At 36.3% G+C, this 14,719-nt stretch overlaps 1 protein-coding gene across 1 annotated transcript; it reads right to left on the reverse strand.

Annotated features, from left to right (window-relative positions):
• Nucleotides 1-2,016: 2,016 nt before the first annotated feature.
• On the reverse strand, nt 2,017-2,586 carry LOC115695198 (uncharacterized). The gene has a single exon (XM_030622283.2). The coding sequence runs from the start codon at nt 2,584-2,586 to the stop codon at nt 2,017-2,019; it is 570 nt and encodes a 189-aa protein (XP_030478143.2).
• Between the last annotated feature and the right edge of the window lie 12,133 nt (nt 2,587-14,719).

Raw genomic sequence — 14,719 nt, forward strand, 5'->3', positions numbered from 1 at the left:
CCTAGTGTACTATGCAAATCACTTTAACAAGACTAAAGAAAATTTATACCATTTGATTGTTTGTAGTCTTGATGCAGATGAGCTTTCTAGCTTGATTTGCATGTTTTGATCCAAAGTTGACGTTTCCCGAGAGTTGACTTTGACTTTGACTTTGGGTTGACTTTTGACTTTGGACTTTTAAAGACCTCTTTTGAATAGGGTCTTGAGTTGTTGATCCCTTGATGAATCTTTTGCTCTTATGAAGTATGAAGTAGTTTATATACTTGTTGAATCTACTTCTTTGATTATGTTTGACTTTACCGAGCAAATATAGATACTCTGTGAACTTGCTTGCAAAATGATCAAGAAAAGATTAGTAACAAATAATAATCAAATATTTGTTTATCATCAAAATAAATGAGTGAATGACTTTTGGTCAACAATAATAAATTGGAACTTGTTTACCTTCATCCTCTCTTACTAAGACTGCGCTGACTGCCGCCTCAGAGACAGCTAGGTACACAAAGAGGGTTTCGTTGTCTTTTGGCTTTGATAATAGCGGAGGGCTAGTCAGGTATTGCTTTAATTTGTCCAATGCTTCTTCACACTCGGCTGTCCATTCGAATGTCTTTGATTTTCTAAGTGTGTTGAAGAAAGAGTGGCATCGCTCGGAAGACTTTGAGATGAATCAGCCTAGCACAGTGATTCGACCTGTTAGTTTTTAGACATCTTTGATGCATGTTGGTGAGGGGATCCTTAGGATTGAGTCAATCTGAGCTGGGTTGGCTTCGATCCCTCGTTGTTTCACCAAGTAGCCTAAGAACTTGCCTGCAGTCACACCAAAAGAACACTTAGTAGGATTTAACTTCATGTTATATTTTCTAAGTATTTCAAAAGATTGTTTTAAATGATTGATGTGCTCTTCTGCAACTAGTGATTTCACCAACATGTCGTCGATGTAGACTTCCATGGTCTTTCCAGGTGGTCAGCGAACATCTTGTTCACGAGGCGTTGGTAGGTTGCTCCTGCATTCTTCAGTCCGAACAACATCGCCTTGTAACAAAAGATTCCTAGGCTGGTCATGAAAGCTATCTTCTCCTGGTCTTTAGGATGCATAAGGATCTGGTTATATCCTGAGAAAGCATCCATGAAGCTAAGGAGTTCGTGTCCTACTGTGGCGTCTACCAGCATGTCAATATATGGTAATGGAAATGAGTCTTTTGGGTACGCCTTGTTGAGGTCTGTAAAATCGATGCAGACCCTCCACTTGCCATTTTTCTTTTTCACAATCACTACGTTTGCCAGCCAGTCTGGGTACTGGACTTCTCTTATAAACACGTTCTCGATGAGCTTCTGGACTTCTTCATTTATTGCTTGGTTTCTCTCAGGGGCAAACTTTCTTCTCTTTTGTCTCTTGGGTGGGTAATTTGGATCTACCTATAACATGTGGACAATAATCTTAGGGTCAATACCGGTCATATCTGCATGGGACCAAGCAAATTGATCATGGTTAGCAATCAAAAATTCAATAAGTTTAGATCTCATGTCGGGGTCCAGCTGGGCTTCGATTTGGACTTTGTGGTCTAGGAAGTCTGGATGGATCTGGACTTCGTCTAGCTCCTCCACATTAGGTTGGTCAGATTGGGAGTTGGGTAGCTCTCGCTGCTGTAATTGCTATGACTGTGGTGGCTTTGCCTTCATGGTGGTTCGGTAGCATTCTCTTGAATCTTTCTGCTCCCCTCTAATTTCTTTCGACCCCCATTTGGTTGGAAACCTCAAAGCTTGGTGGTAAGTTGAAGGTACAACTTCCATCTCACGGATCCATGGCCTGCCGGGGATGACGTTGTAGGCAGAAGGGGAGTCAATCACCAGGAACCTGGTGCACAAGTTGACTCCTTCAGCATACACAGGCAGCTCGATCTCTCCCGAGGTATTTTTCTGTTCACCACTAAATCCAATTAGGACAGCTATCTTCCTCACAATTTTGGATTCGTCAGTTCCCATTTCCCTGAGAGCACTCAAAAAAAGGATGTTAGCTTAACTGCCATTATCGACAAGTATACGTTTAGTCAAACAATTAGCTATATAAAGAGAAATAACAAGAGCATCATGATGAGGGTTAAGAAGCCTAGTTGATTCTGATGTCGTGAAGCTGATGGTTTGCTCCGGTAAGGAAGATGTTCTGCTGGTCTCCCCTTTGGTCAAGTTAGCCTGATGTGCATGTTTCTTTGCAGCTGACTGGGTGACTCCACTTACTTCTGAGCCACATGTTATTACGTTGATCGTTCTCTCAAGAACAGGTGGCATGGGCGGTGTCACGTCCCTCTGGTTGTCTATCGTGTCCCTCTGACCCTGGTAAGTCTTCTTTCCTTTGTCGGTGAGGTGGTCAACTAGGTGGCCCCGTTTTAGCAAGTTGATTACTTCTAATCTTAAGGAAACGCACTCTTCAGTCCGGTGGCCATGGTCGTTGTGGAAGTCACACCACTTGCTTCTGTCCCTCTGGTCAGCTGGAGTCCTGATCTTCTCAAGCCACTTTACTTTGCTTCCAAGCCCCTTAAGTACTTGAACAGCCTCAGCAGGTGAGATGGACAAGTTGTACTCGGGCATCTTCGATCCACTTCGAGGATATGTGTCAGTGGGCGGTTGTAATCCCTTCTTCGGTTCTCTGACTTGTTAGAAGTCGGGTATGGCTCAGACCGTTTGTCGTTGTACCGTCTGTCTACTCTGGAATCTCTGAGTCTCTTTTCTTGGAGAGGATCTGTAGTAGTTGACTTCATCTGATTCCCACTTGATTTGGGCCCATGCCTTGGCGAGGATGTCTTCCATAGTCTTACAGGGGTACTTGGTGAGTTCTTTGTATAAATCTGAGTCGTAGCGAAGTCCTTTGCAGAAAGCTGAGATGGCTGTGTGCTGGTTACAATTGGTAATAGACACTTTTTCTTTATTGAAGCGCCCCACATAATCTCTCAGTGCCTCCCCATGTCGTTGGACGATGATGTAAAGGTCTTCTGATTGCTTCTCTAATTTCCTACTACTCGCAAACTGCTCAACAAAAGTATCAGTGAGTTGTGCAAAAGTTTTAATAGAATTATTAGGCAAATTAGTATACCACTGGAGGGCTGGTTCGATTAGACTCGAACCAAACCCCTTACAGATGCATGCTTCCCTCATGTCACGTGGAATGGCCACAGTGAACATCTTTTATCGATATTGGGCAATGTGGTCATCTCGGTCAGATGTCCCGTCGAACATCTTCATGTTGGGGAAGCTAAATTTCTTAGGCATCTCCACTAAACCTATCTCATCGACAAATAGTGAGTCAGCGTAGCAGCTTGTAGCACTCTTCTTGATAGGAGCAGGCATCCCAGGATACGCTGAATGAGGGCTTCCATCTCGGCTAGCTTGCGGGCCAAACCCAGATCTGCAATTGGGAATGCGCTTATCGTCTGGCGGGCTGCCTCAGTTGCGGTAACCTGTTGCTCCAAGGTGGTGGGTTATCTACCATCACCGGAGGAGGGGAGGTTGTTGGGTTTTGTGCCCTAAATAAACCCATTTCAATATAATCAGATTTATTAGTTAATAAAGATCAGAAATAACATTTTGTGTTGCATGGTTCACATGATTTATTTCATGATTATATGTATATAATATATGAATTCTATTTAAGTCCAGAACATATGAATTTGTTAATGATTATAGTGTTGTCAGCACAGTGGAATATAATCTTGATTATATGTTCGAAAGTTTATTCCCTGATTTGTCAGAACACTGGATTTAGACTGGCATGGTATAATCAGCGATTGGTATTCTTACACCTTGGATAAGTGGTATGTCCTTTCCAAGGCACGTTTACCAGTATCGGATGTATGGAGTATACATCAGAAGGGACCGATATTGAACTTTGATTAGATATATTAAAATTTACCGTAATATCTATTCAATTCAATATCACTCGTTGATCCTAGATCAAATGATCTTAATCCTGATATGGTTAGGTTCGATCTCAAGAGTATTATACATGTTCTTTGATTTGTTAGTTAAGCCTACTTTTGGGTCAGGGTGATACGTACATTTTGGGAACATGATAGTATAATTGAGTGGGACCGCAAACATAAATATGGAGTCTATAACTTCTATAGGAATTTAGAAGTGAAACGATGATATCCTTCGAGCTTGGCTAAACAGAGATAAATGGTGGAGATCTCATTTCACTTCACCGAAATATCATTTATACGGAGCTAAGTGTTTTAAGGATAAAATACATTGAAGGTGTAGCGGTAATTTAGTGCCTATTCAATGTAGATCATCTATTAGAGGGTCATTGATCAAATTAGGATTATAACAATGGATAACTAATGATGTATCTATATCGTGGAACATATGGAGCGTTCTATATGACTGAGAGTGCAATTCTAAGTTCTAAGTGTGGATTCAATAAGGAATTAATAAGTTAGGGAATTTACTTGGTAAATTCGATTCGACTTATTGGAAGCTCGGTTATATAGGCCCATGGTCCCCATACTAGTTGAGACCATACTGCTTGTAAGACTCAGTTAATTGATTTTAATTAATCGATTATAATTCTAAAGTAAGACTATGTCTACTTTATGAATTTTCACTAAGCAAGGGCAAAATTGTAAGAAAAGAGATTCTAGGTTTATTTATTAATTAAGAGACTTTATATGTCTAAATTAATAAATATACTAAATGACAATATTATTTAATAATTAATTTTTAGTTATTAAATAATTAGAATTGGCATTTAAGTGGTTAAATTGGAAAATTGGCGTTTTTGAGAAATTGGGATAGAAAATGACAAAAATTGCAAAATTGCAAAGTGGGCCCAATCCACTATCCATGGGCGGCACACTTAATGTGATTTTACTATTTATTTTTCTATTATTTTAATTCCAAATAATTCTAACCTAAACCTAGGTGGTTACCTATAAATAGATAGTGATGGCTCTCATTCACACTTAACTTTGTCAGATGAAAACTTGAGCCTCCTATTCTTTTCTCTATAGCCGAAACCACTTCCCTTCTCTTTTCTTCTCTTCAATTTCGAACCTTGAGTGAATGAGTGAGTGCCCACACACATCAAGTGGTATCTCAATCATAGTGTGTAAGACTGTAGGAGATTCCAAACAACAAGAAGGAGAATCAGCATCAAAGGAAGGATAGGAAGAGATCCTGATTCAGATCTTGATAATGCTCTGCTACAGAAAGGAATCAAGGGCTAAAGATCTGAATGGAAGGAATCATTACATTCCGCTGCACCCAATGTAAGGTTTCCTAAACTTTATATGTGTTTATTTCATTGTTTTAGAATTCATATTAGGATGTTAATGAAACATACATGGTAGTAAATCTAGATCCTGGTATAATATTTCCAACCGAGGTTAACCCCTAGAGTTGTCTGCCCATTGTCTGACTGGGCTTCTAATGTTGTTAAGGTTACCTGTCCACCTGCATTAATAGAAGAGTTTGGTGTATTAGTGACAATGGTTGGAGTTTGTTGGTTCCTTACCGAGGCTCGCAGATCCGTCTGACTTGATCTGCCAATAGAGGAGTTGGGAGTGAGGCTCCCCAAGGACTGCATCGGACTGATTGGGACTCGAAAGTGGGATGGAGGTGGCGGAGGGTCAGTCTATTGGAAATATTTTACCAGGATCTAGATTTACTAACAAGTATGTTTCATTAACATCCTAATATGAATTCTAAAACAATGAAATAAACACATATAAAGTTTAGTAAACCTTACATTGGGTGCAGCGGAATATAATGACTCCTTCTGTTCAGATCTCTAGCCCTTGATTCCTTTCTGTAGCAGAGCATCACCAAGATCTGAACCTGGATCTCTTTCTCTCCTTCCTTTGATGTTGAATCTCCTTCTTGTTGTTTGGAATATCCTACAGTCTTACACACTATGATTGAGATACCACTTTATGTGTGTGGGCACTCACTCATTCACTAATGGCTGAAAATATTTAGTGTGAAGAAAGGCTTGGTGTTTCGAATTGAAGAAGAAAGAAGAAGGAAGAGGTCTTATCTAGGTTTTTAGCTTTGGAGGCATTAATTGGATAATGAGACCATAACCTTCCTTTTATACTATTCTTCAATAGGGTTAGGGTTGAATTAAATGGATTAAAAAAGAATAAAATATTGGGAAAAATTACCTCTTGGCCGTACACAATAAGGGACCACTCTCTAGTTACAATTTTGCCACTTTATTTCAACCACTTATTCTTCTTTTCAATAATAACATATTTTTCCAATTCAACCTTATAAATGACAAACTATTTATTTAATAATTAAAATAAATATCAAATAAAATTGTCATTTATAATATTTATTAATTAGACTCCATAAAGTCTATTAATTAACAAATAAACCCCAAAACACTATTTCTTCACAATTAAGCCATAACATAGTGAAAATTCATAAACTAGACATAGTCTAACTTTAGAATTATAATTGATTAATCAAAATCAATTAACTGAGTCTTACAAGAAGTATGGTCTCAACTAGTATGGGGACCATGGGTCTATATATCTAAGCTTCCAATAAGCAGATAAAGAATTTATATCTTAAATTCACTGACTTACTAATTCTTCGTTGAATCCACGCATAGAACTTAGAATTGCACTCTCAGTATATAGAACGCTCTATATGTTCCACGATATAGATACGTCATTAGTTATCCATTGTTATAATCCTAATTGATCAATGATCCTCTATATAGATGATCTACACTGTAAGGGATTAGATTACCGTAACACCCTACAATGTATTTTGTCCTTAAAATACTTAACCTCGTATATATGATATTTCAGCTAAGTGAAATGAGTACTCCACCATTTATTTTCGTTTGGTCAAGCTCGAATGAAATCATCATTTACTTTCTATTTGTCAGATAGAAGCTATAGATTCCATATTTATGTTAGCGCTCCCACTCAATTGCACTATCATGTTCCCAAAATGTACGTATCACCCTGACCCAAAAGTAGGCTTAACTAACAAATCAAAGAACATGTATAATACTCTTGAGATCGAACCTAAACATATCAGGATTAAGATCATTTGATCTAGGATCAACAGGTGATATTGAATTGAATAGATATTACGATAAATTTTAATATATCTAATCAAAGTTCAATATCGGCCCCTTCCGATGTATACTCCATACATCCAATGCTGGTAAACTTTGCTAATGCCCTGGAAAGGACATAACACTTATCCAAGGTGTAAGAATACCTATCGCTGATTATCATGTCAGTCTTAATCCAGTGAACTGACAAATCAGGGAATAAACTTTCAAACATATAATTAAGATTATATTCCACTGTGTTGACAACACTATAATCATTAACAAAATGATATGTTCTGGACTTAAATAGAATTCATACATTATGTACAGATAATCATGAAATAAATCATGTGAACCATGCAACATTAAATGTTATTTATGATCTTTATTAATAAGTAAATCTGATTATATTGAAATGAGTTTTATTTAGGGCATAAAACCCAACACAGTCATGTTTAGGGATGACAAGGTCTCCATCCTCACCAACAGGTCTGCGTTTTCAGCTTGCAGCTTTTCTAGTTGCTCACGGTGTTTAGCCGCTTGCTCTCGCACCTTGGCTACCTCGGTAGTGAGGATAGCGATCTGGGAAGCTAGGTCTGGAGTCTCAGTTACGTCGGCCATGGTGCTCAAGGTGAACCTTTGGAGTCTTTGTCGAATGAACGATTGCTAGGTTCCCACAGACGGCGCCAAATTGTAGAGGGTGAAATCTACGATTACAGAATTTGGGTACCAGCAACTTGTCAAGAACAAAGAGAGAGGCAAAAGTTCAATTGGGAGCACCGGTGGGGTGTCAGCCAAAGGGACTCCGACGCTCAAGTCAGTACGATTATAGTAAAAAATAATAATAACAGAAAATAAATGTAATATAAATGGTAGCCGGAAGGATGAGTGGACAAACGAACAGACAGACTAAAGGAGCAACTACGATGGTGAGGCTTGAGAGAAAAGTTTAGAAAAGGCAACTGTCTGCTTGAGTCAGTGAGTAGTGTGAGTATCGAATGTGTTCTATCCAGCGTCTATCGTATGGTTCCTTTTATCGTGTGTTCTCAATGGCATTGCCCTCCGTCCACGTCACCCGTTGGATTCGTACAAATTGGTTGCTTCCCTAATTCTTAGGGAGTAGTAACTGTCTTTCTGACTGGTTCCATATTTACTTGATTTCACCCGTTTGGCTGACTGGCTAGGCTCGGACCCAGTTGCGGGATGATCTGGCTTGTGGCCCATAGGCTCACTCGTTAGTCTTTTTCAAGGTGTAGTGAGTCCGTCTGACTTTCTTATTGGGCCCAATATTGTTGGATCCATTATTGATGGGCTCGTCTGACTTGCATATTGGACTTCTCAAAAATATCACAAGTATCAAGCAAATTTTTGCCTCTACAGACGTGGCGATCTAAAATCTTTCCAAAGCTATTTTTTTTCTCCTTAATTCTCTCATTTTTCTTAATATTTTAATAAGGCATAAATTTACAAATTAATATTTTACTATTATTTTAATAAATTTTCTATAAAAATATCTATTTTAAATTAATTATATTTTAAAAAACATATAATAATAAATATAAATTAAATTAAATAATTATTTAATTATTTATATATATTCATAACTATATATATGTGTGAAGTTTTTTTTTTACTTTGCAGAATATAGAAAAAGTATTTTTTTATAGAAAAAATTTATTATGAATTGAACAAAAAGAAAAGGTGTGAGATTATGTTGAAGAAGAAATAGGTGTGAGATTATGAATCAAGTTTTTTCATAATGCATTATTTTTATATTCCAATCATATAAAGTTTATGTCATCATTGTAGTTTCTATTGATATTCTCAAATTTTTAAATTCAACACTCAATTTATCATTTTATTAGTTAATCAATAAAGTGCCACATGTAAATATAGTATTAGCCAAACTAATAATTCTTTTAGAAAAAATAATTTTAAAAAATAAAAAATAATTAAAATAAATTCATATTAGTCAAAAAAATATTATATACATATTAAACGAAATAAAAATAAATTTTTCCATATTCTTCCCCCCATATTATCTTTACAGATTAACAATAAACTTTTTTTTGTAAGGAGATTAAGAATAAAATTTAATTCTCGATTCAAATGTTATTTTCATATATTCAAAATTCTCATTCCATAAACTTTCTACTAATATTTTTCAATCAATGAAACGAAAAGGTAAATTTTAATTCCCGTGTGAAAAATCAAATTTTCAATTCCAATAATCAATAGAAACAACATTAAATTTCAAGTTCTCAAAATTTATAAAAATAAATAAATAAATAAAAACAGATCTCATAAACACAAATTGAAACATTAGAACCTCAGTAAAACACTAAAACTCAAACATTAAAAACACACATCAGAATAAAAATTAAACCATAAATGAAGATTTATGTTACTATTTTTTCGAATTTCAGTATTTATTAGTAACAAATTTAATATTTTAAGTATTTATGTCACAAAATTTTTAATAGTAAAGTTAAAATTTTAGTATAATTTTATTAAGTAATTATTATTAATTAAAATATACAATTTATTTTTTATCTATATTATTAAAATATTTTATATATCCACTGCGAAGTGCGAGATGTTTACTAATTTATATATATACCGAACAAACGTTCAGATTTAAAAGTTGTGTAAAAAAAACTATTGTATATATAATTATAAATAAATAAATAATGATAATTAAAGCTTTTCATATTTAAATTTTTATTTAATTAATCATAGATATAAATTAAAATTTTTAATATAATAATTTATTAATTTGACAGTAATTTTTGATAATTAACAAATATACATAAAGAAAATTGTTGTGGATGACGATTGAAGAAGACGGTACCTCCCCAATCGCAGACGATTGCTTCTCCCCTGCTCGTTATCGACAACGACATCTTCTCCATCAGTCGCTGACAAACGACAACAACTTAGGAATTGAGAAAGAAGTCGAGTCAGAGCTTCGCTTCAGAATCCTACTCGCCATGGCTATGACTCAAACTCGCTGATTCAGATTGTTAGAAAGAAAAGGCGACATTTAGGTTTGGGTATCTATATATATGTATAAATATATGTATTCCTTATGCAGAGCAATCCAAAAACTTAATTTATTTTCAAACCATTTCCACAACGAATTTGACCTAATCAATCAAACCCTTGTTTTTGGCAACCCGTGCACCCACTGGTAATCAATGGTTTAGAGTTTTTCTTTATTTCTTGAGTTTTCACAGTCTTTTTATGTGCGTAAAGCTTTCAATTTCATTGATCAATACAGCTTCATAGCATATTTTTAAGTAATAATTGTCATGTCTATTGACATGGTTTTTTAGTCTTTCTCTCTCGTTTTTTTTAACCATTCTTGCTGGTTTTATTTGTTTCTTATTTTTGGAGTATTGGTTTGCTCTTGTGCGATTATGGAAGAGGGTACAGGAGTGCATATTTCGCTTGAAGAGGAGGAGGCGGTTGTTTTATCTTATGATGCTAGTGTTACAGTTGGTAACGACTATGATGACAGCCGATGTATCGTTGGAAGGTTCTTGACTAAAAGGCAAATTGATTTTGAGGCCATGCAACACTTGATGGCGTCGTTGTGGCAGCCGAGGAAGGGGGTGTTTGTTAAAAAGCTGGATACTAATCGATATCTCTTTCAATTTTATCATGAGATTGACATTCAAAGTATGATGAACCGTAGCCCTTGGACTTTTAATAAGTTTTTGCTAATCTTTAAGAGGTTGCAGCGAGGGGAGGATTCAAGATTGGTTACCTTGAATGAAGTTGATATGTGGGTGCAATTACATGATCTTAGATCAGGGTTTAAAAAATGGCTACGGTTGTTAAGGATAACGGAAACTACATTGGAAAATTTATTGAATCGGATGAAAGGAATTTCATGGGCTTATGGAGGGATTATCTTCGTGTTCGTGTCACTTTGGATGTTACGAAGACACTAAAGAGACGAATGAAGCTTCGCAATACTGAAGGGATTGAATTCTGGATTAACTTTAAGTATTAACATCTCCCCACTTTCTGACTTTGTTTGTGGTATTATGGGGCATTTTGAAAACTTTTTGTCCACGACGTTTCGTGGTTGGCAAGGGTCTGTTAATTAAGTCGTATGGGGAATGGAGGAGATTGAGGCCTTTACGTAAAAATCACATGATTGGAGCGTAATGGCTCAAGCAATGCAGAGCTGCCATGGATGATGACTCTGCAGCAACCACAGTTTCTCATAGTTCAGAACCTCAATCGATGATGCTGTTAGAATATATTTTACCAGGATCTAGATTTACTAACAAGTATGTTTTTAACATCCTAATATGAATTTCTAAAACGATGAAAATAAACACATAAAAAGTATGAGAAACCTTACAGTGGTTGCAGCGGAATTAAATGACTCATTCCGCTCAGATCTCTAACCCTTGTATCCTTTCTGTAGCAGAGTATCACCAAGATCTGAGCTTGATTCTCCTTCTTGTTGTTTGGATTCTTCACAGTCTTACATACTATGATTGAGGACCAACTTGTTATGTGTGGGCATGCACTCAATCACTAATGGCTGAGTTTTGGTTTGTGAAGAAGACAATGAATTTCCAAATTAAGAGAAGAAAGGAAGACGTATCATAAACCTAGAGAGAAAACTAGGTTTTTAGCTTTGGAGGTATTAGTTGGATAATGAGACCATAGCCTTCCTTTTATACTAATTTCCAATAGGGTTAGGGTTGAATTATTTAGAATAAAAAATTGATAAAAATAGAGTAAAATAGGCACCTAATGGCCGGCCATATAATGGGCCCTACATTAGTTTGGTTTTTGCTATTTTTTCTCAACTATTTTATCTATTTTTCACAAATACCACTTTTTGCAACTTCAACCCTATAAACGTAACAACTATTTATTTAATAATTAAAATAATTATCAAATAAAATTGTCATTTATAATATTTATTAATTAGACTCCACAAAGTCTCTTAATTAATAAATTAACCCTAAAATACAAATTCTTCACAATCAAGCCATAACATAGTGAAAATTCACAAACTAGACATAGTCTATTTTAGAATTAAAATCAATTAAATAAGTCTTACAAGCAGTTTGTCTCAACTAGTATGGGGACCATGGGCCTATATAACCGAGCTTCCAATAAGCAGATTTAGAATTTACCAAGTAAATTCTCTAACTTATTAATTCCTCGTTGAACCACTATAGAACTTGGAATCGCACTCTCAGTTACATAGAACGCTCTATATGTTCTACGATATAGATACACTATTAATTATCCATTGTTATAATCCCAATAATCAATGATCCTCTATAGATGATTTACATTGCATAGGGACAAAATTACTGATACAGCCTTTCAATATATTTTATCCTTAAAACACTTAGCCACCTATAAATGATATTTTAGTGAAATAATATAATCACTAAAATGAGCGCTCTATCATTTATCTTTATTTAGCTAAGCTCAAAAAAAAATCATCGTTTCACTTCTATGTTTGGATAGAAGCTATAGATTCCATATCTATGATTAGTGCTCCCACTCAATTGTACTATCGTGTTCCCAAAATGTACGTATCACCGGGACCAAAAGGTAGGCTTAACTAACAAATCAAAAAACACAAATAACACTCATGAGATCGAACCTTTGATCTAGGATCAACTAGGTGATATTGAATTGAATAGATATTTTGGTAAGATTATCATATCTAGTTCAAATTTAATATCGGTCCCTTCCGATGCATACTCCATACATCCAATCCAAGCTTACTTTAACCAATGCCTTGAAAAGGACATAGCACTTATCTAAGGTGCAAGTAAACTACGTTGTAGATTATCATATCAGTTAAACCCTATGTACTGATAAATCTAAGAATACATTTCATCACACAATCTTGTTTACTTTCCACTGTGTTGACAACACAATAAACAAGAATATCAGTGTGAAAAGGATTTGGATGAATTTATTAATCAAATAAGTAAATAAATGATCACATGAACCAAATAACACATTAAACAAGTAATGAAATTAAATCTATTTCTTTATTAATATTTGAATAGAAAAGATTACATTGAAATAGAGTTTTATTTAGGGCACAAAGCCAAACAGATGTTGATGACTGGAGGGGTTCACGGTGGCCTGGCTTCGATTGGAGGGGTTTGTGGTGGACTGGCATCGACTGGTGTGGTTCGTGGTAGATTGTCGTCGACTGGTGGGGGTCATGGTGGACTGTCGTCGACTGGTGAGGTTCGCAATGGTTTGGAGTCGGTTGGTGGGGTTCGCGATGGAGTGGAGTCGACTGTAGTGGATCACAATGGACTGGAGTCGACTCCGATGGTTGTGGAGATGGTCTCGACAACGTGGTCTAGCGGTAGGGTCAGCTAAGGTTGTTAATGGAATTCCTATAATTGTGGAGGGAGGTTTATCAGATGCTAAAAATCAGGACATATCTAATAATATCAATGAGAAAATATCTAATGAGGATGCTTGTCTGTTGGTCCTTGATTCGAAACAGAGAAGAACCAAGTTGGAGAGAGTTGATGGGGCCCATGTGAGGGGTGAGGTGGCAGTAGGTAATGAGGTAGATGGGGCAAAAAACTTGAGCTTGGTGGGTGCTCGTATCGAAGCCCACCAATCATTATGAATATTTTATCTTGGAATTTCCATGGGCTTGGGAACCCATGGACTTTACAATTCCTTAAGGATCTTGTGATCCAAAAGAAGCTCAGTATTGTGTTTCTCTATGAGACTCTTTCGAGTCGTTCTCAGATGGAGAGAGTGCGTGTGACATTGGGGTTTGATGGCATGATAGCGGTGGATGCCAATGGTAGGAGTGGAGGTATTGCTTTGTTATGGAAAGTTGACGATGATGTGTCTTTGCTTGGGTTTTCTGATGTATATATAGATCTGAGAGTTTCTTCTGAAGGTGTGCAGGAATAGCATTTTACTGGTGTGTATGGGGAACCGAATAGGAGTAGGCGTGCTTCTACTTGGAATCTGTTACGTACTCTTGCTAATAATTCTAATTTACCATGGTGTGTGATGGGTGATCTTAATAATGTTTTATCTCATGAAGATAAAAGGGGTGGTAATAGGTACCCTGACTTTTTAGTCCAAGGTTTTCAGCAATCCTTGATTGATAGTGGTCTTCAAGATAAGGAATTATGTGGGCATCCGTTTACTTGGGAGTGTGGGTGGGGAACTAATCATTGGATTGAAGTGTGGTTGTATAGAGGGATTGCTAATCTCGCTTGGTTAAATATGTTCACTATGGAAAAGCTCCATAATCTTGAAATCTCAACTTCAGACCATGCTCCGATTCTTATGGTCATGGTTCCAGCTGCGGGTCACCATTTTGTGAAGCGGTTTCGGTTTGAAAATGTGTGATTAAGGGAGCCTCTTTGTTATTAGATTGTAAAAGATAGTTGGGAGATTTGTGAGCCTCATGATGTTATGAAGAAAATTTAGTTTTGTGGGGATAAGTTGGCCGTTTGGGGTAAGGAGGTTACGAGTAACTTTAAAGAAAGATTAAAAAAGTGTAAAAGTGAAGTGCAAAAGTGGAAATTGCGTCGGGATGAAGTCTCTGTAGCCAACTATAAACAAGCGAAGAAGAATATGGCCGAAGGTTATCTCCAATGGGAAGTTTTCTGG

Source organism: Cannabis sativa, chromosome 6 (genome assembly GCF_029168945.1).
Source record: "Cannabis sativa cultivar Pink pepper isolate KNU-18-1 chromosome 6, ASM2916894v1, whole genome shotgun sequence".
NCBI classification, from domain to species: Eukaryota; Viridiplantae; Streptophyta; class Magnoliopsida; order Rosales; family Cannabaceae; genus Cannabis; species Cannabis sativa.

What these genes read in the sequence shown, in the direction of transcription:
- LOC115695198 (XM_030622283.2), bottom strand. Translation starts at nt 2,586, where the DNA reads ATGCCCGAGTACAACTTGTCCATCTCACCTGCTGAGGCTGTTCAAGTA.